Here is a 24,114-nt window from a genome sequence, read left to right as displayed (position 1 = left end):
TGTACAAAACGCTGGTGAGGCCACAGCTGGAGTACTGTGTGCAGTTCTGGTCGCCTCACTATAGGAAGGATGTGATTGCTTTGGAGAGGGTGCAGAGAAGATTCACCAGGATGTTACCTGGGATGGAGCGCCTCAGCTATGAAGAAAGACTAAACAGGCTGGGGTTGTTTTCCTTGGAGCAAAGAAGGCTGAGAGGGGACCTGATTGAGGTGTACAAAATGATGAGGGGCATAGATAGGGTAGATAAAGAGGAACTTTTCCCCTTAGTAGGGGGGTCAATAACAAGGGGGCATAGATTCAGGGTAAGGGGCAGGAGATTTAGAGGGGATTTGAGGAGGAACTTTTTCACCCAGAGGGTGGTTGGAATCTGGAACTCACTGCCTGAAAGGGTGGTAGAGGCAGGAACCCTCACAACATTCAAGAAGCATTTGGATGAGCACTTGAAATGCCATTGCATACAAGGCTATGGACCAAATGCTGGAAAATGGGATTAGACAGGGCAGGGGTGGATGGGCGGCGCGGACACGATGGGCCGAAGGGCCTCTTTCTGTGCTGTAAAACTCTATGACTCTATGGCCTAGAAATTCAGTGCCCTTAGCGCCGATTTTGCGGCGCTAGAGGGCCTAGCGCTGCAATTGGCGCCGGCGCCGAAATTGCCTGGGGCCCTTCCGCCACGGTAGACCGGTAGCGCTGCGCCGGCACCGATGACGTCATCGGTGTGCGCAGCGTCCCGGTTGCCATGCCGACGGGCCCCAGCGCCGAAATTCAGTTGCGGCCGCGTCGCCCGTGGCAGCCGCAACTAAGACTCTGGCAACAGAGTCTTGCATGACTTTGCGCCGGCGCATTAAAGGCACCGCGGCGGCCGGCCGCTTTCCCGCCGGCCGCCTGGCCGCAGCTCCCTCCCCGGACTTCTCCCCCCCCCCCCCGGAACAGAAGCAAGTGCCGGGCTCATTTTTAAAAAGATTTTCGCGGGCCGCGGCCGGGTGCAGGCAGCTCCTCCTTAAGGGAAGGAGGAGGCCTGCACTTCCCGAACCTGCCGCACCGCAGCGGGCGCCGCAGCGCCGGAATAGCGCCGATATTCAGCGCGTAGCGCCAGTTTTCAGGCGCAAACATCTCTCAGCAGCGCCGGCAGCCGTTTGGGCGCAGAATTGGCGAATTTTGGGCCCGACCAGCGCGACTTAGCTCCGGCACTAACTTCTGGCGCTAAAGCCCTGGCTGCGCCAAAACTCAATTTCTAGGCCTATGACTCTAATAGGAATTATGGGATGTGGAGACAATCGATGAGCTGGAGCAGGAGAGTTTTTTTTTAATTGAGAAGATTGAATGAAGACCCAACATCCATAGTGGAAGACACCCAAAAAGCTGAGGAATATTGAAGTAAAAACCAGAAAAAGCTAGAAATACTCTGCAGGTCAGGCTGCTCCTCCAATTCTGGCCCATGCCTTCAGCCGTCTAGGCTTCAGGTCGATGGCCTTTCATCAGAACAGGAAAAAGTTGGAGCTGTAACTGGTTTTTAAGCAAGTACAGAGGAAAAGAAAGGAAAGGGGGGAGGGGGGGGGAGGAAAGAACAAAAGGGAAGGTTTGTGATGAGATGGAAGGCAGGAGAGGTTGAATGACAAGAAGGGATGATGGTGCAAGGCAAAAGTGAATGGTAATGGGACAAGTAAAGAAACAGAAGATGGGTCTAGAGGAGGTGGAAATGGCAACAGTAGTATCATTACCATCACCTGATGTCTGAAAAAATGGGAACAGTGGTTATGATCTGAGGTGTTTGGATGATGCTCAACTTGGGGTTCAATGCCTGTAGATTGTAGGAAGAAGTGAAGACTGAGGAAGATATGGAGTCCATGTTTATGAGCACCCAGGAAAGAATGAATTAGAGTAAGACTCGATGTGATTAATCTTGATTTGAACACTATGAGGAAGAGCTCTTTCTAAGAGCCTGCACAAGCACGATGGGCCAAATGGCCTCCTTCTGTGCTGTATCATTCTGTGATGTTAAGCATGTGGGATGACATAGAGGTTAGGCAATGCAAGTGAGAACAAAACCAAATCAAAATCAAATCAAATCAACTTTTATTGTCATTGTTAGTGCACAAGTGCAGTACAACGAAATGTAGGCTTGCGGCTCCCGAGAGTGTACATTTAGATTAAGACATTTAAACATTCAACATACATTTGGCTTGTAATACATTAACATAAACATAACCATAATAAAGTGCATTGGCAGATGTGCAGGCTTTAGAGTTTATTTGTGGAGTTCAGTAGGATGACAGCCCTGGGAAAGAAGCTGTTCCTAAATCTGGTCGTACGGGTGCAAATGCATCTGTAGCGTCTCCCAGATGGCAGGAGGGCGAACAGACTGTGGCTGGGGTGGGTAGGGTCTTTGATGATGGACCGTGACCTCCGTAGACAGCGTTTCTGGTATATGTGCTCTATGGTCGGTAGCCGGGTGCCGGTAATGCGTTGGGCAGTTTTGACTACCCGCTGCAGGGCTTTCCGGTCATAGTAGCTACAGCTGCCATACCATACTGTGATACAGTTCGTCAGGATGCTCTCTATTGTGCAGTGGTAAAAGTTAGAGAGGATCAGGGGTGACAGGTTACATCCCTTCAGCCTCCTTCGGAAATATAGGCGCTGCTGGGCCTTCTTCACCAGAGAGGAGGTATTGAGGGACCAGGAGAGGTCTTCCGTGATGTGGACTCCGAGGAACTTAAAGCTGTCCACCCTTTCCACCACAGTCCCATTGATGTGGATGGGGGTGTGACTTCCGCCTTTAGACTTCCTGAAGTCCACAATGATTTCTTTGGTTTTCTTGATGTTAAGGGCCAGGTTGTTATCGGCGCACCACTTCACGAGATGCTGGACCTCCTCCCTGTAGGCTGACTCATCGTTGTTGGTGATCTGGCCTACTACCGTGGTATCATCCGCAAACTTGATGATGGTGTTGGAACCATGAACAGCCACACAGTCGTGGGTGAAGAGGGAGTAGAGGAGGGGGCTCAGCACACATCCTTGTGGGACCCCCGTGTTCAGGGTCGGGGGGGGGGAGGTGTGGTTACCTAATTTGACAGATTGGGGTCTGTTTGTTAGGAAGTCCAGGGTCCAGTTGCAGAGGGAAGTGTTCAGGCCAAGAGTTTGGAGTTTGGTGGCCAGCTTGTTGGGGACGATAGTGTTGAATGCTGAACTGTAGTCTATGAACAGCATTCTGATGTAGGTCTCCTTACCATCTAAGTGATTCAGTGCCGAGTGTAGAGCAGTTGTGATTGCATCCTCCATTGATCTGTTTGCACGATAGGCAAACTGGTGTTGGTCAAGAGAGGCGGGAACACTGGCTTTGATGTGAGCCAGGACCAGTCTCTCGAAACACTTCATTATGATGGGTGTGAGTGCGACAGGTCGATAGTCGTTCAGGCACGTCACAGCCGTTTGTTTTGGCACAGGAATAATGGTAGCGGCCTTGAAGCATGTAGGGACTACTGCCTGGGCCAATGACAGATTGAAGATGGCGGTGAAGACATCAGCCAGCTGATCAGCACATTCCTTGAGTACCCGTCCAGGGATGCTATCCGGTCCAGCAGCCTTTAGCTGAGGAAACCTACAGTTAAATATAACTCAAAAAAGTAACAGATGGGAGTCATTAAAGCAGAATGTTTTCGTGATGAAGAGATTTGATGAGTCTTTCTCATGAAGACTTGCTGTTCTTTGTAAAAAAAAAAAGCGTTAGGTAAAACTATTCTTTTTGGAAGAGTGAATAAGCAGAAGAGCTGAGTTTTGATGCAACATCAGGATCGTGCTTTATGTCTATGATAAACAAACAAGGAAAACAAGGAAAAAAGTTTTGCAAAACAGTTTCTCCCAAAATGGTTCCCCTAGTATATTCAATGGTAAATTTTACAAGGGGGGACCCTCATTCACTGGGGGTGTGGAGTGGAGAATCAGGTGTGGAGGTCAAGGTGCCTGATTCATGGCACTGCCAGTTTTCTGGTTGCCTGCTGCCCGTCTGTTAACTCGCACAAAGTCTTGTTCGCCCATCAACCCTGGGCTCGCTGACCTACATTGGCTCCCGGTCCGGCAACGCCTCGATTTTAAAATTCTCATCCTTCTTTTCAAACCTCTCCATGGCCTCGCCCCTCCCTATCTCTGCAACCTCCTCCAGCCCTAAAACTCTCCGAGATCTCTGCGCTCCTCTAATTCTGGCCCATGCCTTCAGCTGCCTCGGCCCTAAGCTCTAAACCTCTGCCTTTCTACCGCTCTCTCGTTAAAACCTACCTCACCTGTTCTAATGTCTCCTTATGTGGCTCGGTGTCAAATTTTGTCTGATAACGCTCCTGTGAAGCGCCTTGGGACGTTTTACTACGTTAAAGGTGCTATATAAATGCAAGTTGTTGTTGTTTCAACTTTAATTACCCTCCAATGCACTAAATGTGGACCTAGTTGAAATTTCTCACTCAGAAGCGGGTGGAGGGATAATGGCATGTTGAGAAGCAGGAAAGAGATTAAAGGAGTTTTGCGTGGCTCCTTTAACTGGAATAAAATGAAAGGGAAACCCAGATAGACTGAAGGTCTTTACTAATTTCTGCTTTCTCTTTTAATGCATATTCTTGGTGAATTGTTATCCTTATTAAAGTTGAAAGTTACCAATGCTGAGGATGGTGCACAGTCAGGTCCAGAGTAAAGTTCTGCCCCAATTATGCCCCAAGGCAAGCTCAGAATAGCATCCCCTATTGCACCGGTATCCATGTTCTGTTTCCCATACCAGCCATGAGTGAGGTACCCAACCTAGTGCCAAATGATGGACAGTTTTGTGTCGCAAAGAAAAGGCTCCACTATCGACTGAGTTACCGCTTCCAAACTCGTGTTTTGCAGCTTTACCATTAGCAGAGAAAAAAAACTTTCATCCCACCAACAGGGACTGAGGCGCACATGGAGCTTAAACACCGGCATCGACATGTTGGGCCAACTGACCTGTTTCTGTGGTGTAATGTCTACCTTTCATGCAAGTCCCAGAGGCATTTCTAGCTTATTTTATTCCATATAGAGAACACTTCCCCCATGGCTTAGTGGGTGCGCGCACTGATGAGTGAGGTCTTGAACCATTCAGATTAATACTGTTCTGGGTTCCGTCCTGCCATAGGCTGAGTTTTTTTTTTATTCGGTCCTGGGATGTGGGCGTCGCTGGCAAGGCCAGCATTTATTGCCCATCCCTAATTACCCTTGAGAAGGTGGTGGTGAGCCACCTTCTTGAACCACTGCAGTCCGTGCGGTGAAGGTGCTCCCACAGTGCTGTTAGGGAGGGAGTTCCAGGATTTTGACCCAGCGACGATGAAGGAACGGCGATATATTTCCAAGTCAAGATGATGTGTGACTAGGAGGGGAACTTGGAGGTGGTGGTGTTCCCTTGCGCCTGCTGCCCTTGACCTTCTAGGTGGTAGAGGTCGCGGGTTTGGGAGGTGCTGTCCAAGAGTTTGTTGATCTCAGCCACAGTGACTATTGGGACACAGTTGGCTAGGCTAGGAAAGAGGAAAAATAACCTGTTAGGGTCCCCATTCCTGACCACACCCTGTGATTGCTGTTGGAAGGTCCATGTGTGTGGACATTAAAGGTGGTGAAATTGATCTCCGGCGGTAGCGCAAAATGGCTGATTGTGCATCGGCAGATCGTTTTACATTGACTTCACCGGAAAAGAAAATCGGGCGAGCTGTAAAATGGGCTGCTGATACGTTATCGCCCATTTTTGCATCATTGCTGAGGACCAATTTCACCCCCTAAGTGAGAACAGGCCGGGCCTGGAGGTGACGCCTCCGCCATTGAGCGTCCTGCCAATACCCGCTGGCTCAATTCACACACGGCCAAGGTGGCCGCCTGGGTGAGGTCCAAGAGGGTTGCTGGGTACCCATGACACTATCCCAGCAGGAGTCGGGGAGGAGGCGAAGAGTAGACAAGCTGCATTGTTCGACGCCAAGCACGGATGCGTTGAAAAGAAAAAGATTTTGTGTTTTCCAAACGAAAAAAAAACTAAAAGTACATTTCTTTTCTACTGACAGGTGTTATAGCGATTGTGATTTTTGTCATCCTCTGCATCTTTGCTATAACGGGACGCTTGTTATACCAGAACAAAGGCACGTATCAAAATAATGAACCAAAAAGAACGGAATATGCTGAGAATGCAGACGCCGCACTGAAGAACAACGCCAATTACCAGGATTCTGTAAGCGAAGGCAAGAAGGAATATTTCATCTGACAGCGATACAGGCCCTCCTCATTACTACAGTTACAGCAGCAGATTAATAACACCAACAGCCGGGACTCGCCGTCTGTGCTAAGAGTTAGCTCCAGACTCTTGAAGACTAAATGGCCAAAAGTTAGCTCAAAACACACGGCACATGACAAACGACTGGTTTACACTTTTGTTCACCTGACAGCACAGGGATATAACCTATTGTTTCCTGCTAGTAAATGCCAGCTCAGGGGAGTAGAATGAAGAATCCACAAATTTAAGGTTACAATAACAGCAGCTATTAAAATGTATTGACACTCTTCCTCCAAGTGATGTAAAACATTAATATAAACTTTTAAATTGTAACCACATATTTGGTTTAACTTCACAAAATTTATTTCTGTATTTTTTTTTGTGGAGGGACCAATTTATTTATCTATTAACCAGGTTAACTGCGAATAAGGTTGACAAACTGGTTAAGCTAATGGCGAGACCTGCATTCTTGCTAAGTAACCGATTTACTCTTGCTAATTTGGTGATCTAATAGACTATTAGATGAAGCTAAGCACATAAGGTCATAATTGCTCATACTATAGTGTTAGCTTAAAGAACTCGCGGCATGTTCCCTTCTAAACTGGAACTTACTGTTACATAGATCATAACCGAGCACATCCCAATCTATGAAGATCAGAAGCTAAAGTCAGGCGGGTTAACTGAGAAGTTTTAGTCAGTTAAATACCAGCTGTGCCCCAACACACTCACAGGGCCCTAACTCTTGACTCTTGCCAACGTGAGCCTACCTGCACCAGAGTGTCTATTGACACCACTGTGTCAGCCAATGAGTTGCAGGCAGGCTGAACCCATGACAGGACTTACAGCAAACAGAGTCTATTTAATTAGCAAGCCGCAAACAGAGTCTAATTAAAGAGTCTCTATGAACTACAGCAAACAGAACTCATAACCAAAATTGCAGCAATGTCTCCTGATAAAAACAGGGCAATTTCTCCAGCAAAATACAATGAGTGAAGGACAGTTACATAGTACAAATTATGTGCGTAAAATCAATCCCAGTCATCTACAGCAGTGCAGTCTCCAGGCATGATTGATGGGGGAATTGCCCAATCATCTCCAATCTGTCTGGGAATAGTGCTGTCACTATATGCAGCCTACATTCTCTGGACTTGGGTAAATGGGGTGCATCCCTCTGGGGAGAGTATGTATGCACTCCATACCTGGTATAATTGGCAGATACATGGCAGATTAAATTCAACGCAGAGAAGTGTGAGGTGATACATTTTGGTAGGTAGAATGAGGAGAGACAATACGAGCTTAAATGGTACAATTTTAAAAGGGGCACAAGAAAAGAGATACCTGGGAGTGCTTGTCCACAAATCTTTGAAGCTGGCAGGACAGGTTAACAAAGCAGTTAATAAAGCACGTGGGATCCTGGGCGTTATAAATAGAGGCCGAGAGTACAAAAGCCAGGAAGTTATGCTAAACCTAAATAAAGCGCTAGTTGGGCCCCAGCCCCAGTATTGTGTCAAATTCTGGGCACCACACTTTGGAAAGTACACGAAGGCTTTGGCGAGGGTACAGAAGAGATTTACTAGAATGGTTCCAGGGATGAGGGATTACAGTTACGTGGATAGACTGGAGAAGCTGGGGATGTTCTTCTTGGAGGAAAGAAGGCTAAGAGGAAATTTGATAGATAAAATCATGAAGGATTTAGATAGAGTAATTAAAGAGAAACAGTTTCCAATGACTGAAGAGTCGATAATGAGAGGGCACTGATCTAAGGTGATTGGCAAAAGAACCAGAGGCTACGTGAGGAAAAACTTTCTTACACAACGAGTGGTTAGGATTTGGAATGCACTACAGATTCAGTAGACGCCTTCAAAAGGGAATTGGATAAATACTTGAAGGAGAAAAAGTTGCAGGGATACGGGGAAAGAATGGGGGAGTGGGGCTAACTGGATTGCTCTTCGAAAGAGCCGGTGCAGACTCGATGGGCCGACTGGCCTCCTTCTGTGCTGTACTATTCTATGATTCTATGATTCAAGCAAACAGAAACTCCAGTTATATGGACATCCCGATAGTTTGATTGAGACTCCTAAACACGGTGATGGGTATCAGACACCCAGCTGACCAAACAAAAGTTCTGTTGAAAGATTTGTTTTTTACTACTTTCCCAAAATTTGAACTTGACTTAAAACAACAAAAGTGTAAAATTTGAAGGAAAAATACATCGCCACTGTGACAGAGAATTGAGAATGATAAAATATTACTAACTGACCGAGAGGGGTGAAATTAGCAACAAGTCTGTGGAAAATTCCAGAACAGAATCTATCTTAAATCTTACAAGGGTCATTTACAAATGTATGTATGTGTTTTTGTTATGGTTAAATGATGTAGTTGATGATACAATGACACTGGACCCTGCGCTGCAGTCTAGAGATCTATGATCCACTAGCAGCATAAGTGGTTACTGGGCGTGCTCAGATCAGTCTGCAGAGGTGATTGAACACCATGAAGTGGGAGCATAACATTAAACAGAAGTAAGAGATAGTACTGAGCGAGGGGTGGAATGACGACAGTGAACGGAGGCGAAGGAAATAAGATGGGGTGAGGATGCGAAAGAAATTTTGTAGAAAACTGAAATATAAGCAGAAAATGCTGGAAATACTCAACAAGTCAGGCAGCATCTGTGGAGAGAGAAACAGAGTTAACGTTTCAGTTCGATGAACCTTCATCAGAAAGGGATGATGATGCAAGGCAATGGGGTGACAATGGGACAAGTAAAGAAACAAAAGATGGGTCCAGAGGAGCTGTAAATTACAACATAAAACTTGATTTTGTCTTGATTTCTTACATTTTTTCAGGTAGGTAGCATAGTGGTACCTAGTCCTCACAATCACCTGGCACTAGCCCAGCTTAGGAACCTGGGAACAGGAGCAGGCCATTCCGCCCCTCGAGCCTGTTCTACCATTCAATTAGATCTTGGGTGACCTGGATCTTAACTCCATCTCCCCGCCTTAGTTCCGTAACCCTTAATACCCTTGCCTAACAAAAGTCTTGTTTACAGACTTCTGATCAATTTGCAACATCTGCTCTTTATCGATAAGCCACTCGGAAACCCAGTCAATCATAGTTGTAATGGTTTTTTAAGGATAGAATCATAGAAGAAGCACACATCACAGAAGGAGGCCATTCGGCCGATTGTACCTGTGCCGGTTCTTTGAAAGAGCTCTCCAATTAGTTCCACTCCCTCTGCTCTTTCCCCGTAACCGTGCAATTTATTTTCCTTTTCAAGTATACATCCAATTTCCTTTTGAATAGGTTGGCCTAACAAACATTAGAAATAATCTAATCAAGGGAGGCAATATTGAAAAGCATGGAACCGTTATTCCTCAATCTCGGACTCTATGAAATGCCTTCCTGCGGCACAAGTTGCGAACTACCATAACACCTTTAAGAACGACTCTACCTAGGGAGTTCCAAAGTATGAAAGGTCGATTTTTACCCCCCACCCCCACACCAGGCCTCACACTCTGGAGCGGGGGCAGGACAGTCCGCCACGCGCTTCGGCCCCCAAAATACCACCCGCTTCCCGCCCAGCGTTGAAATCGGGCCTCAAGTCTCTGGTTCAAAAATCAAAGTCAGAAATGGAGACGACAGAATACCTCCTAAACCGAAGATGAGGGTTACACAAGACCAAACAAGCCCCTTCTGATAGACTAACCCAAGTTCCTAGGGAATGAAGAAATGAATCTGATGTTTCTGTAAACAGAATAGATCTTCCCAGACCGCCTTGGCCGTTTAGAATGAAAAATGGCCAAATGACCTCGGTCAGGGTTGGGAATTTAACCTGCCTGTTGATTATGTGTAACTAAGCATTTCATTGACTCATTTAATTAATAAACGGGACACTTGACAGAATGATCCACTCCAAAATCAGGCACAGATGTTTGATTGAGCAAACTGACCACAAGAATCATTGTATTGGTTGAAGTAACTCATTGTAAATTCAGTACTGCCACAGGTATCTTTTTTTTACATTTTCTGTTGGATTAAAGGAATGGAAATTGTGATAGTATGAACTATTTGTATTCTCTAAATACGACACGGCGTAAATGTTGTTACAGAACAAGCATAAGAATATTAAATCCAAACTTATAATTCATGTGTTGGAAGACATTAACAGACTGTAAAATAAGCGTTTGGTACCCTTCCTGTAACTTATGTGATACCGTGTCACAAGACTGTGATAGTCACTACAGTCCTGCCGGGTTGCAGATTTACAGTTCCCTCTACCTAATCTTGCTCACTGCAAAAGCTTCTCACGCAGAGTTCTTCTCTTTCCAAAATAACAACAGAAAATGCTGGAAAAACTCAGCAGGCCAGGCAACATCCGTGGAGAGAAAATAGAGTCAACGTTTCGGGTCTAACCCTTTTTCAAAACTGGAAAGGAAATGAAATAGATCGAAAGGCAGGGCTGGGAGAGAGCAAAAGAAGTAAAGAGACATTAAGAGGTATTCAAAACCAGACGAGATGGTGATAGGACTAGTGGAGACAAAAGACGGCTCAGATTAGGCGTGAAATGTTCTGGCAGAATGAGAGACAGCTGCCGTGTGGGAGAGAGAAAAAAAGGGAGGGGGGGGGAAGGGCCAAAACAAAGATGTAATAGGGGCCGAGGTTATGATCTGAAATTGTTGAACTCGATATTGAGTCCGGAAGGCTGTAAAGTGCCTAATCGGAAGATGAGGTGCTGTTCCTCGAGCTTACGTTGAGCTTCCGTGGAACAATGCAAGAGCCCGAGTACTTCTCTTTCCAGTATGTTCTGATGGGAAAAAGCATAAAACACACAATTGTATGTCTATTATATGTGTGTGTGTGTATATATATATATACATATAGAAAATATAAACAAGAATTAGAATTGTTTTTCAAAGTTTTGTTGCGTCAAGGGTTTCAGATAATATTCATAATTCAGCCCTTGAGCATGTTTTCTCAGCTGACACTCCAGCGTCATGCTGAAAGAGTGCTGCATTGTTGGAGGTACCATTCTTCAGATGACGTATTAAGCCACGGCCCGGGCTGCCTGCCCTGATGGGTAGAGTAGAGAATCTTAGCTATGAGGATAGACTGGGTCTGTTTTCCTTGGAACAGAGGAAGCTGAGGGGTTAGGGTTAGGGGAGACCTTATTGAGGTGTATAAAATTATGAGGGGCCTAGATAAAGTGGATAGAAAGGACCTATTTCCCTTAGCCGAGGGGTCAAAAACCAGGAGGCACAGATTTAAAGTAATTGGTGGAAGGTTTAGAGGGGATTGAGGGGAAATTTCTTCACCCAGAGGGTTTTGGGGTTCTGGAACTCTCGGCCTGAAAGGGTGATCGAGGCAGGAACCCTAACCACATTTAAAAAGCACTTGGATGTGCGCTTGGGATGCTCTAACCTGCAGGGCTACGGACCAAGAGCTGGGAAGTGGGATTAGGCTGGATAGCTCTTTGTTGGCCGGCGCGGACACGATGGGCCAAAATGGCCTCCTTCCGTGCTGTAACTTTCTATGATTCTATGAATGTTAAAAATTGCAAGGCACCACTTGAAGAAGAGCGGAGTTGCCCTGAACACCACTTCTCCCTCAAGCAGCACTGCCAAGGACAGTTTAGCAATGTCAGCCATGGCTCAGTGGGCAGCACTCTCGCCTCTGAGTCAGAAGGTTGTGGGTTCAAAAGTCCCCACTCCAAGAGACTTGAGCGCATAATCCAGGCTGACACTCCAAGTGCAGCGCTGAGGGAGCGCTGCACTGTCGGAGGTGCCGTCTTTTGGATGAGATGTTAAACCGAGGCCCATTCAGGTGGATGTAAAAAACTCCACGACACTATTCAAAGAAGAGCAGCGGAGTTCTCCCTGGTGTCCAGGCCAATATTTATCCTTCAAACAACAGCTAAAACAGATTATTTGGCCATTATCTCAGAGCTGATTGTGGGACCTTGCTGTGCGCAAGATTGGTTGCAGTGACTACTACCTCATTGGCTGTAAAGTGCTTTGGGACGTCCTGAGATCATGAAAGGCACTATATGCATATTCAGCTTCCTTAACTGGGTATTCATCTCATTCTTGTTGTGGGATCTTGCTGTCTGCAAAATGGCTGCAGTGTTTGCCTACATAGCAATAGTCAATGCACGTCAAAGTAATTCATTGTGTGTAAAGCACTTTGAGATGTTTCCTAGAGATGTGGTAAGCTATTATATAAATGCAAGTCCTTCATAGCTCTCACCCATTGGCATTATCTGGATCTCTGGATATGTGAAAACTGTTAACTTACTCCCCCCTATTTGTTATCCTGGGTATTATAGGTGATTTTCTAGTAAATGAACATAGTTTTGCAGCCAGTGAATGTTTATAAGTGTTGGCGGATTTCCCTGTGGTTACCGCCGTAACAAAGGGTTGTTAGTCCGGCGACAATACCTCCGCTCATGATTCACACACGAGTGGTTTTTATAACAAGAAGCTTTATTACATTGACTAATAACAGTATTAGGTTTTATATTAACTGTTCTACAGTGTTATATTAAATGACAAGATGACATGCAAATAACACAGCCTGGTTGGGGAGTGCTCACTTTCGGTTGTCTAAGCTACCTGCTGTGGCTGTGGCTGTGGACTTCCGACTGACCCTGGCCACGTTTTTAGGTGTTTACCCTGCTTATAATCTTTTCGGCCTTTGCTTCTGTTCTACAAGCTCTATTTATAATACAGTAAGCGCGTAGGCCAATCTTTATCTTTTACTGTGGTACGTGGTGTCTTGATAACTAGTCTCTTATCACGGTATACGCCTTTTTTTTAACCTGGGTGTTTCTCATTCTCTTGTACTTGCTCTTCAAACTATCTGTTGTTCATACTTAGAGATAAGATTTAAGATTTCCTTTTCTTCCACTATTGCTCTAACACTAATAATGCTAAGGGAAAGGATACTGGAATACCTTGACCATTTAAATCATCTTCAAATATTCTAACAATAAGGCAACTGTATTACATTAGCACAACCAAGACAATATTACCTATGCTTGAAGCGTACCCTGCCATACTCCAAATGAGTACTGAGTGCAGGGGTGGCGCTAGGAACAATAAATAGAGGGCCAGTGCCTTAATGTGAAAGTGTTCTGCAAATCTTTGATCACCCGGTGAGTTGTACGTCATTTTCTTCACAAGCTGTATGAGGATGCATTTGCCATCACTGCTCTGGAAATCAAGAACGTAACTTATCACATAGAATTTACAGCAGATAAACAGGCCATTTGGCCCAACTGGTCCGTGCCGGTGTCTATGCTCCACACGAGCCTCCTCCCACCCTACTTCATCTCACCCCACCAGCATGTCCTTCTATTGCTTTCTCCCTCGTGTAATTATCTAGCTGCTCCTGAAAGGCATCGATGCTGTTTGCCTCAACCACTCCATGTGGTAGTGAGTTCCACATTCTAACTGAATTCTTTATTGGGTTTAATAATGACTATCTTATATACATGGCCCCTAGCTTTAGACTCCCCCACAAGAGGAAACACCTTCCAGAGAAAAGAGCCCCAGCCAATTCAAGCTTTCCTGATAGTTATAATCTCTCGGTTCTCATGAGCAACACTTTAAGGAAGCCGGGGATTTTTTCTTTGGAAAAGGGATAACTTTGAGGTGTCCTTATTGAGGTTTTCAGGATTATGAAGGGACTGTTGAAGTTGATTCAGGCAAATTGTTCACTGTGGCAGAAGATTCAAAGGGCTGTGGAGGCTCAGTCGTTGAGTATATTCAAGCTTGAGATCGATAGATTATTGGATACTAAGAGAATCAAAGGATGTGGGGATAGGGCGGGAAGGTGGAATTGAGGTAGAAGATCAGCCATGATCTTATTGAATGGCGGAGCAGGCTCAAAGGGCCGTATGGCCTACTCCTGCTCCTATTTCTTATGTTCTTAAACCAAGCTATATATCAGGATGTATGAAGGGAACACTGCTGGCTCAACACAAACTAATAAAGGGTCACAGAATAAATGACCAAGCAAGGTCATTGAAGGAAACAGGCTAAATGGATTGAAGAAACAATCCCTTATCTGGTGAGAGAAAGGATTGAGGGATATGATTGGAAGGAGGGTAGGTGGGTTGGATCAATCAAACAGGGGTGGGCTTGCTGACCCCACTTGGTCCTACACATTCTTATATTTTCGAGAGGATTCTTCCCCTTCCTTGCACTCCTCAAAACTTTCAGACATCTAAGTCCTACATTCTGGAACCTCTTCCAGAAACCTCCTCACCTTAAGACTTCTCTCCCGGCCTTTAAAAGTCTCCTCAGTGAAGAGGGGGCTCACCAGGTGAGGCGGGCTCACCTAGAATTGTCACAGACAGGCAGTGGAGACTGTGTTTGAGTTTCCTTGTGATTTGACCAAGGTGTGCTTGCTGGAATGGTTCCTTTTACGTTTACCAGTAAGCGTTTGCATCAGCTGGTCCACTGTTGCGATACATTTTGAGTGTGTTTATTGCGGCCAGGTCATTCTTTGTTAATAAGGCGATATCGAGAAGAAAGAGTTCAAGAAAAGGAGCTGGTTTTGCCAAAGTGAGAATTGCCTCCCTCTCCTCCCATCTCTTCATCCGCTCCCCTTTTACTCTTTTCTTTGACCTCCCATTCTTTTTGTAATGAAAGATCGTATTCGACAAAACAATAAGTAAAACGGACTGTGCTTGCGCAAAGGGCCCGTTGCCGTGGTAACACGCTTGCTTGGGTAGGCATGTATAACGCGTGCCGCACCAGTCAAAAACAGGCCACCAGTTCGCCACTGCCCCAAAGCCCCTTTTGACCGCACATTCAGTCAGCTCTCCTAATGCTCCCGCTGCCACAAAGTCCATGCTCTCCTACATATAGCGTCTTGTTGACATTTTGTTGCGTTCTGAGCTCCTGAACGAATATTAGTAGCTGCCACAAGCTAAAAAGGTTTGCTAAATGCTTTTTGGAAATGATTGAGGCACCTTTAACAACTAAAGTGGTTGAAATCAAACGTATTGATCTTTGTATAAATATATATAATTTACAAAACGAGCTGTAGATTTTTAGGAGGCAACGCAGTGACAGAGTTGATTTCTCGATTTATGTATTTAACACTGACTGATGCTGCAGACATTCATTGTGTGGAAAAGAACTGGATTTGTTCATTGGTGTTTGTCCTGTTTTAATCGATTTCTTGTTTTCTATATCCGCTGTTTAGAATAAAAACGACAAAACCTTTGCTCGCGCTCCTTTCAGACATACTTTTTATTTCTGTTGCAGCAAAGTTTGAGTTGAATTGAAAGAAACAATGAAACATCAGTGGAAGAAATGATTCTGAGGCCTTTTAAACATTTTGCCTCCGAGGGAAAATGATATTTGTATTAAAACTTGTAGCCTTAGTAAAATGGAAATTGTACGACTTGGATTGTCAGTCATCTTATTTGTACAGATGTGATTCTCTCCTCCAACAATAGCTTGTACATGGGTTTCGATCCACTCTTCCCTGGCATCTTAAAGGAACAACTTCTTCACAAAGCAAGTGTTTTACAAGCTTTCCAATTCTCTCCCTTTTTTCTTCTTTCAGCATAACATTCTTCCACCTTAACCATTCACACCCTCCACCACCGGTGCACCGTGGCTGCAGTGTGTACCATCTACAAGATGCACTGCAGCAACTCGCCAAGGCTTCTTCGGCAGCACCTCCCAAACCCGCGACCTCTTCCACCTAGAAGGACAAGGGCAGCGGGCGCATGGGAACACCACCACCTCCAAATTCCACTCCAAGTCACACACCATCCTGACTTGGAAATAGATCGTCATTCCTTCATCGTCGCTGGGTCAAAATCCTGGAACTCCCTCCCTAACAGCACTGTGGGCGTACCTTCACCACACGGACTGCAGCAGTTCAAGAAGGCAGCTCACCACCACCTTCTCAAGAGCAATTAGGGATGGGCAATAAATGCTGGCATTACCAGCGACGCCCAGATCCCATAAAAAAATAATTGTTGTTAAAACCTGATGCTGCCCTCACACAATATCCAAGGATGTGCACTTTCTAACTTGTCACTGAACCGTGATCAGGAGCAGGAACCATGACCCATTTCCTCCCCAATCCCTCGACCAAAGGGGCTGAGGGGAAAATTGGACACAATTCCCACTCCGGATTGCTACCCCAGCTTTAAATGCACTCGTGTGAACGTCAAGTGAAGTAGGATCGGGCCTACTTGTGATGTTCCCCATCAGTCAGAAATCCTGCTGTTAATCACTATCGAAGCTCGGGCATGAATAATGGCCACTTGGGCCAAGAGACCAGAGGCAACTCTACCCCCAGCAAGAGGTAAAACCCTTCAGAAAAGGAGGAGCGGGAAGAAATAGAGATACGAGGCCTGATTATTCCCTTCAAGTTTGTGCCAGGTGCTGATACCAGCTAATTGTCAACAGAAAGTTGTTTCCGCCACTGTTATTTGCAATCTACAAACAACCGATGTTAGCAAGAATTAAGGTGAATCAACACTACAAGGAGCTCTGTGTGGAATTTAGTTTAATCTTTAGCAAAGAGGTAAGCACTTTTTTTTCCTTTCAGGATCTACTTTTTTGATAGAAAAGAGTATTTTTTCCCTCGTGAAGCTTTTATCTCGGTCATCATTGCACAGAGAAAACCCTTCAGGAAAGGAGAGGCAAGAAATAGAGAACAGGCAGACTGGACCTCAGTTTTAATTAAAGCAAAATAATGCGGATGCTGGGTGTTATAAATCTCATCCTCATAAAGAAACTACACATGAAATAATGCTGGACGGCCAGCTGTTGGCGCCATCCAAGGAGTATAAATACTCGGGCGTGGGCCCAGCTTCCCAGGGACATTTTGTAAGACAGGAACTAGTGAAGTACAACTAGACCTCCATGTTCTGAAACAAGTTGATTAAAGCCTTGCTTTATACTCAAACCAAGTGTGTAGTGAGTTTTATTATGTCACTGGGAAACTGAAATAAAAACCAGAAAATGCTGTTAACACTCAGCAGGTCAGGCAGCATCTGTGGAGAGAGAAGCAGTGGGGCCATAATTTGCGGTGGCAGGGCATCTAATGGCATCTGTCCTTAGTTAGACTTGCCCTTGGCCTTGTTTAGGTTTATTAAATTTTTTGTGCGGCAAGTTGCTGAAAGTGCGAGCCGACAACGCCGCAGCGAAGGGAAACAGGGCATCTGGGAACTGAGTGAAGAGGCCAACCAACAAGGTGGCTCCTTAACCAATCAGATTGAAGGAGTGTGAAATTAACACCACAGGGACGGAGAAAGAAGTGTAAATTACCGAGTCAATGTCAAATCAGGTACAGAGAAATAAAAAGAGGGAAATAGAGAATGGATTAAAAGAGAGAAGGAAAAAAAAGGAAAAGGAAAAAAAAAAATTTAATTTTAGATTTTTAAAATCTCCTACAACAGTTAACATCTGAAGGAATGAGACTTCACACTTGCAATAGTACATTATCAGTGCCAGAGAGGTTGACTGGCAGTAATTGACACTTATCACGTTGTTAAAAGGGTGCTTAGACTGAAATGGATGTGACTAAACTTACTGTGGTGTGTTTAGTTCGTATCTACTACGCAAATGCACGGTGGCATAGTGGTTAGCACTGTTGCCTCACAGCGCCAGGGACCCGGGTTCGAATCCGGCCTCGGGTGACTGTCTGTGTGGAGTTTGCACATTCTCCCCGTGTTTGCGTGGGTTTTCTCCGGGTGCTCCGGTTTCCTCCCACAGTCCAAAGATGTGCGGGGTTAGGTTGATTGGCCATGATAAAAATTGACCCTTAGTGTTAGGGGGATTAAATACGTGGGGTTACGGGGATAGGGTGGGATATGTGTTGGTGTAGGGGTTACGGGGATCGGGTGGGATATGTGTCGGTGCAGGCTCGATGGGCCGAAATGGCCTCTATCTGTACTGTGAGGTTTCTGTGATTTCTGTGAAATGCAGCCACATCACGCCATTTAATTCATGTCGATGGTGAGCCAGTCGGCGAGTTGCAGCATTTGTGCCTAACTAATGGTGAGCGCCATTCGCCTCAACGCTATTTTGACAGCAAATCCTGTCCCAGTGTTAACGTTTCGGGTCACCTTTCACCTTTTATCAGAACCTTTCCTCTTGCCAGTTCTGATGAAGGGTCATCGACCTGAAATGTTATCTCCATTGTTTTTTTTAAAAATTCTCTCCACAGGTGCTGCCTGGCCTGCTGAGTGTTTCAAAGCATTTTGCCCTTTTTAACCTCGCTTTTAATGCCCCGTACAAAGGCAGCATGTCCAACGGCGCAGCGCTGCCTCCGTACTGTACTGCAGTGTCAGCCCGGATCATGCGCTCAAGTCTCTGCAGCGGGGCTTGAGATCACGACCTTGTGACATCACAGTGGGGGGCCGCCACATAGGCCAATCTAGAAACATTGAAACATAGAAACATAGAAGAGAGGAGCAGGAGTCGGCCATTCGGCCCCTCGAGCCTGCTCCACCATTCAATGCGATCATGGCTGATCATCCAAATTCAGTACCCTGTCCCTGCCTTCTCCCCATACCCCTTGATCCCTTTAGCCTTAAGAAATATATCCAACTCCTTCTTGAATATATTTAATGTATTGGCCTCTACTGCTTTCTGTGGTAGAGAATTCCACAGGTTCACCACTCTCTGGGTGAAGAAATTCCTCCTCATTGCTGTCCTAAATGGCCTACCCCTTATCCTTAGACTGTGACCCCTGGTTCTGGACTCCCCGACCATCAGGAACATCCTTCCTGCATCTAGTCTGTCCAGTCCTGTCAGAATTTTATAAGTTTCAATGAGATCCCCTCTCATTCTTCTAAACTCCAGCGAGTACAAGCCCAATCGACCCAATCTCTCCTCATACGTCATTCCTGCCATCCCAGGTATCAGCCTGGTGAATCTTCGCTGAACTCCTTCCATGGCAAGAACATCCTTCCTCAGATAAGGCGACTGAAACTGCACACAATACTCAAGATGTGGTCTCACCAAGGCCCTGTACAACTGTACAACATCTACCAGTGCTTTTTCTTAGGCAGGGACCACGTAAACAAAATGCGTCACAAAGGACGTATCGCTATGTAAGATCTTGAAAATTTAAATTTAAAAAATAAATCTCGGCCCGAATAAACAAATTCCCAGGAGGAATTTTTCCAAAGATCACTAGCCCTGTTGCAGTGACTGCAGATGTATCTAAACTTTGATGAAAGCTTAGAATATTTAAGTGGGAGAAAAAAAACATATTTACTATCTGCTTCCTTTATAGAACACTTAAAAATATAATCCAGCTTTAAGCATAAAATGCTTTGCGATTATTCATGCCCTTGCTGCTCCCAGCACTGGGCACTGTTGAGCATGTCAGTCATCTCCCTCACAGTGATTAGCTTCATGTAAAAGCTGCTTTATGTACAATAAAGTGTTTGAATTCAATTGAAGTCTGAGTGATTAAATTGGCTTGGCTAAACTTGTTTCAAATTGGTCTTATAAGCCATCTATAGATGCCTGGGTTTGAGCATAACATTCCTGGCAATCCTATTACGCATCATGTCGGATTCAGTGCTATCTCCATGCACCAGACGTCTGGTCTCACTATGTGCCCACTCTTGCAGTGCTCAACTATTACATCCTGAGGACTAAGCATTGAGGAAAGAGCGGGGTGGGGGGGGAGGGGGGGGGTGGTGGATTGGAGAGTGGGACTAATTGGATAGCTCTTTCAGAGTGCCGCCATGGGCGCCAAGGGTTGAATGGCCTCCTTCTGTGCTGTATGATTCTATGTTAGGGATTGCATTCGCATGTGACCTAGCAGAACAAATATATATATAGCAGAGGGATAGCATCAACGGGTTTTTTTTTGATGAATTATTGAGCTTATCGAGGTGAAGGATGACAGTGCCAGGGAATGGAAGATAAGTGCTGATTTTAAGATAAGAACACAAGAAATAGGAGCAGGAGTAGGCCATTCGGCCCCTCGAGCCTGCTCCGCCATTCGATAAGATCATGGCTGATCTGATCTTCGCCTCAATTCCACATTCCTGCCCGATCCCCATAACCCTCGATTCCCCTGTTTTTAAAAAATCTGTCAATCTCCGCCTTGAATGTATTCAGTGACTCCGTCTCCACAGCTCTCTGGGGAAGAGAATTCCACAGATTTACGACCCTCTGAGAGAAGAAATTCCTCCTCATCTCTGTCTTAAATGGGCGACCCCTTATTCTGAAACTATGCCCCCTAGTTCTAGATTCCCCCACGAGGGGAAACATCCTCTCAGCATCCACCCTGTCAAGCCCCTCAGAATCTTATATGTTTCAATAAGATCACCTCTCATTCTTCTAAACTTCAGTGAGCATAGGCCCAACCTGCTCAACCTTTCCTCATAAGACAGCCCCTTTCATCTCAGGAATCAACCTAGTGAACCTTCTCTGAACTGCCTCCAATGTAAGTATATCCCTCCTTAAATAAGGAGACCAAAACTGTACGCAGTACTCCAGGTGTGGTCTCTCCAACAGTTGTAGCAAGACTTCCCTACTTTTATTTTGTGAGCCAGGATTGCACTCACCCATAACACAAGCTCACCTGTGCCAGCAGCTCATGATTTTACATAGAAATACATCGAATTTTACAGCCCAGAAGCAAGCCATTCGGCCCAACTGGATTGTGCTGGTGTTTATGCTCCACACGAGCCTCCTCCCACTTCATTTCAGCTAACCCTAGCAACATATCCTTCTATTCTTTTCTCCCACATGCTTCCCCTTGAGATGGCAGTTCCGCCCTGTAACTTGAAAAGACGACTGGTACAGGAGAGGCTTCCTCTGAGAGCTTGGTCTGGCGTGTTCTTGGCACTAAATGTGGCAAGTTGTGATGGTAACTCGAATGTGGCAAAATGGCACAGTGCAGACATGTCGGAGAATTTGACTTGAGTTTTAAAATTCTGACACCAGTAAAAGTGGCCATGAAGCTGTCAGATTGTCAAAGAACCCAACTGGTTCACTAGTGTCTTTTAGGGGAGGAAACCTGCTGTCCTTACTCGGGCTGACCTATATGGAACTCCAGTCCCACACTCAACGTGGCTGACTCTTAACTTCCCTCTGAAGTGACCTAAAAAGCCATTCCGTTACCACCAGCTTCACCGGGCAACTCGGGTGGAGTAATAAATCACGGCCTTGCCAGCAATGCCCAAATCCGAGAATGAAATGTAGACAAGGTTGTTCCTTTTGATGTTGACAATTTTGAGAAAATTTGGACAAGCTTGGCCTTGGTGCAAGAAGTACACCAAAGGAGGGTGGCCTATTTGGGGCTGAATTTTGGCCCTCCAGCAAAAGCACAGCTGCTGGCTGAATGGAGGGAAGTTGCCAACCAATTCAACACAATCACCCAGTCACAATCATACCTGGCTGGCAAGGGGAAGACGTATGTTGGTATCCAGAGCAAGATAAAGCTAATTGGGCTTCTCCCCTTCACACACATTTCAGGTGGGCCTCATCAAGCATGGCACTAGCCTAAGTTGGCATCTCCTGCAGCGTTTCTGCACAACCGTCGCCCTTTTGTACACACTCTTTCATTGCGCTTGAGCTGCACGGCACAGCTTTCTTGAAGGTGAAGGTGGCAGCCGCAGAACAGCAAACAGATATTGAGGCATCCGAGCCGAGGTAGCCCTCTCCTGAGAAGGCAAGGTGTCAATCAGACAGTGGTGGGATTGCTGTCATTGGTCAGCTGGGTGCAGTGAAAGAAAAACATCAACAACAACTTGCATTTATGTAGCGCCTTTAATAGAGTCAAGCGTCCCCAAGACGCTTCACAGAAGCGATTATCAAACAAAGTCTGACACCAAGGCACGCAAGAAGATATTAGGACAGGCGACCAAAAGCTTGGTTAAAGAGATAAGTTTTAAAGAGCGTCTTAAAGGAGGAGAGAGAGGCAGAAAGGTTTAGGGAGAGAATTCCAGAGCTGTGGGCCGAGGCAGCTGAAGGTACAACCATCAATGGTGGAGCGGTGAAAATCGGGGATACGCAAGAGGCCAGAATTGGAGGGGCCCAGAGATCTCAGAGGGTTGTAGGGCTGGAGGAGAATACAAAGATAAGAAGTAACACTAAATGTTTTAAATTCAATAATAAGGTTAATAAATATGTCAAAACATATCTCACCTGAATAACATCACCAAGCATAAAGCTACATGATTAGTGGGGTGTGAGGGCACAATGTCTAACACTGATGGAACTGTTCGTTCTTTTGACTGCATCAGTGGAAAGATTATTTTTGTGTTCCTTCCATAAAGGATGGAATGCCGGGGCAGGGGAGTGGACTCGTCCCTGAACCCATCCTAAATCCTGGGATCAGGGGGCTTTGCATATTTAGGCCATCTGCCCGCTTGTGGAGGATGCTGGCCTCAGTGAAGTTGGGGGAGTGGGGAGGGAGTGACACTGAGGCACCTTGCTGTAGATTGGAACATTGTCCCATTTCAGGCACTCACAGATCAGGCACAGACTGTGCCAGTTGCCGTGTACAGCTCCCCTTTTTTGATGCAGACTTCACAATGAACCGCAGAAGATCCTCCTACCATTGCACCAATGAGAATTTTTTTTGCACATATTTATAGCATTTCGGAATGGAATTGTCAAGTTATTGCCAATTAATGCCAAATTAGTAAACCCTTTTACGAAGAGTTTTGCTTCCAGTATTCCTTCCTAAATCAGTTAGAGAGGAGCCTGATTAATTCTAACATCTGTTTTTCCAGTCTGTTTCTGTTGGATTTTTTCTTTTTAAATTGTGGTATAAATAACATTAATAAGACACAGATGATATACTGCGTTGATAATAATATCAAGGGAACTAACTAACGTTGCAGTTAAAAGAGTCGCAGAAATGATTGAGTAATGCAGGATGCGAATCACACTCCCAACAGCTGGAAGAGAAGGTTTTGTGAGAGCCTCGGTCCGTTTTCTGAGCTCATAAACAAAAGTCTGCTGAAGTTCCTAAGGTGCCGAGGAAATCCTAAAGACCATCGCTATATTGGATGGACCTGGCTTGACCCTGCAGTAAAGTCTTCAACATGGGATGGCTTCCACCAGGGTGGTCTCTCTGTAGGATCAATTTCTCCCCCACAACAGTAAAAATATTGGACTATGAAATATAAAATCTCAGAACTGCACAGCCCGCAAAAAGAGCTGGGCAATAAAGAGTTAATTCAAACATTGCAGCCGAAACTACGAACCTTCAAGAGACTGGATCACAGACAATCTAATATACGAATCTAAAGTTTGAACGAGAACATCCGCATATTCATGTACTTTAAGGGGTTACATTGCCCACCTTAGACCATGGCCCCCGAATAACTAGTTTCAGTGCAGGCCTAGACAATGGGCCAGGCCTCGAACCTTTTGAATACGAATGCTAACAGAGACCAACAACTTTGCACATGCAGTCACTTTTGGGAGGGTTGCATTGTCAAAAAGATATCTCAAATCAATGGACAATGCCAGGAACAATTCATGCATTTTGATATGGCCATCATATGCTCAGGAAGGGGCCAGGAAATACCAAAGGTTGGTTTTGGTTTAAAGTAAGATCACTTCGAAGACAGTGGGGTGGGGGAAGCTGACGGCAGAACAGCGAGCAGAGAGATTCGGGCCAACAATCAACTCGAAGAGACAGCTGATCGGGAGTGGTGATTGTATGTTTCAGCAAAATCATAGAGGGGGCTTTTATGATTGAGTCTGAGTAAGTTTGCAAGTTTCAGTCAGGTCACAATAAGGGTTTTGTGATTGAGTCTGGGTAACTTTATATATAACAGTTAAATCGTGGACGGGTTTAACTGTGTCACATTGTGTCGATGCAAATGACCCTTGCGTAGGGGTTTGTAT

At 45.4% G+C, this 24,114-nt stretch overlaps 1 protein-coding gene across 1 annotated transcript in view; it reads left to right on the top strand.

The window, feature by feature from the left end:
* LOC147120678 (contactin-associated protein-like 5) overlaps positions 1-10,857 on the top strand; it is a 1,541,569-nt gene extending 1,530,712 nt beyond the window's left edge. The window contains exon 24 of the mRNA XM_085986862.1: positions 6,048-10,857. Coding sequence (XP_085842988.1) covers positions 6,048-6,244 — 197 coding nt within the window. The 3' untranslated portion in view covers positions 6,245-10,857. The remainder of the gene's footprint in view (positions 1-6,047) is intronic.
* The last annotated feature ends 13,257 nt before the right edge of the window (positions 10,858-24,114 follow it).

The sequence above is a fragment of the Somniosus microcephalus genome, chromosome 4, assembly GCF_052327205.1.
Source record: "Somniosus microcephalus isolate GS21.2 chromosome 4, FLI_Smic_1.0, whole genome shotgun sequence".
NCBI lineage: Eukaryota > Metazoa > Chordata > Chondrichthyes > Squaliformes > Somniosidae > Somniosus > Somniosus microcephalus.
Note: the sequence above shows the minus strand (reverse complement) of the source record. Positions and strands in the feature narration are given on the sequence as shown.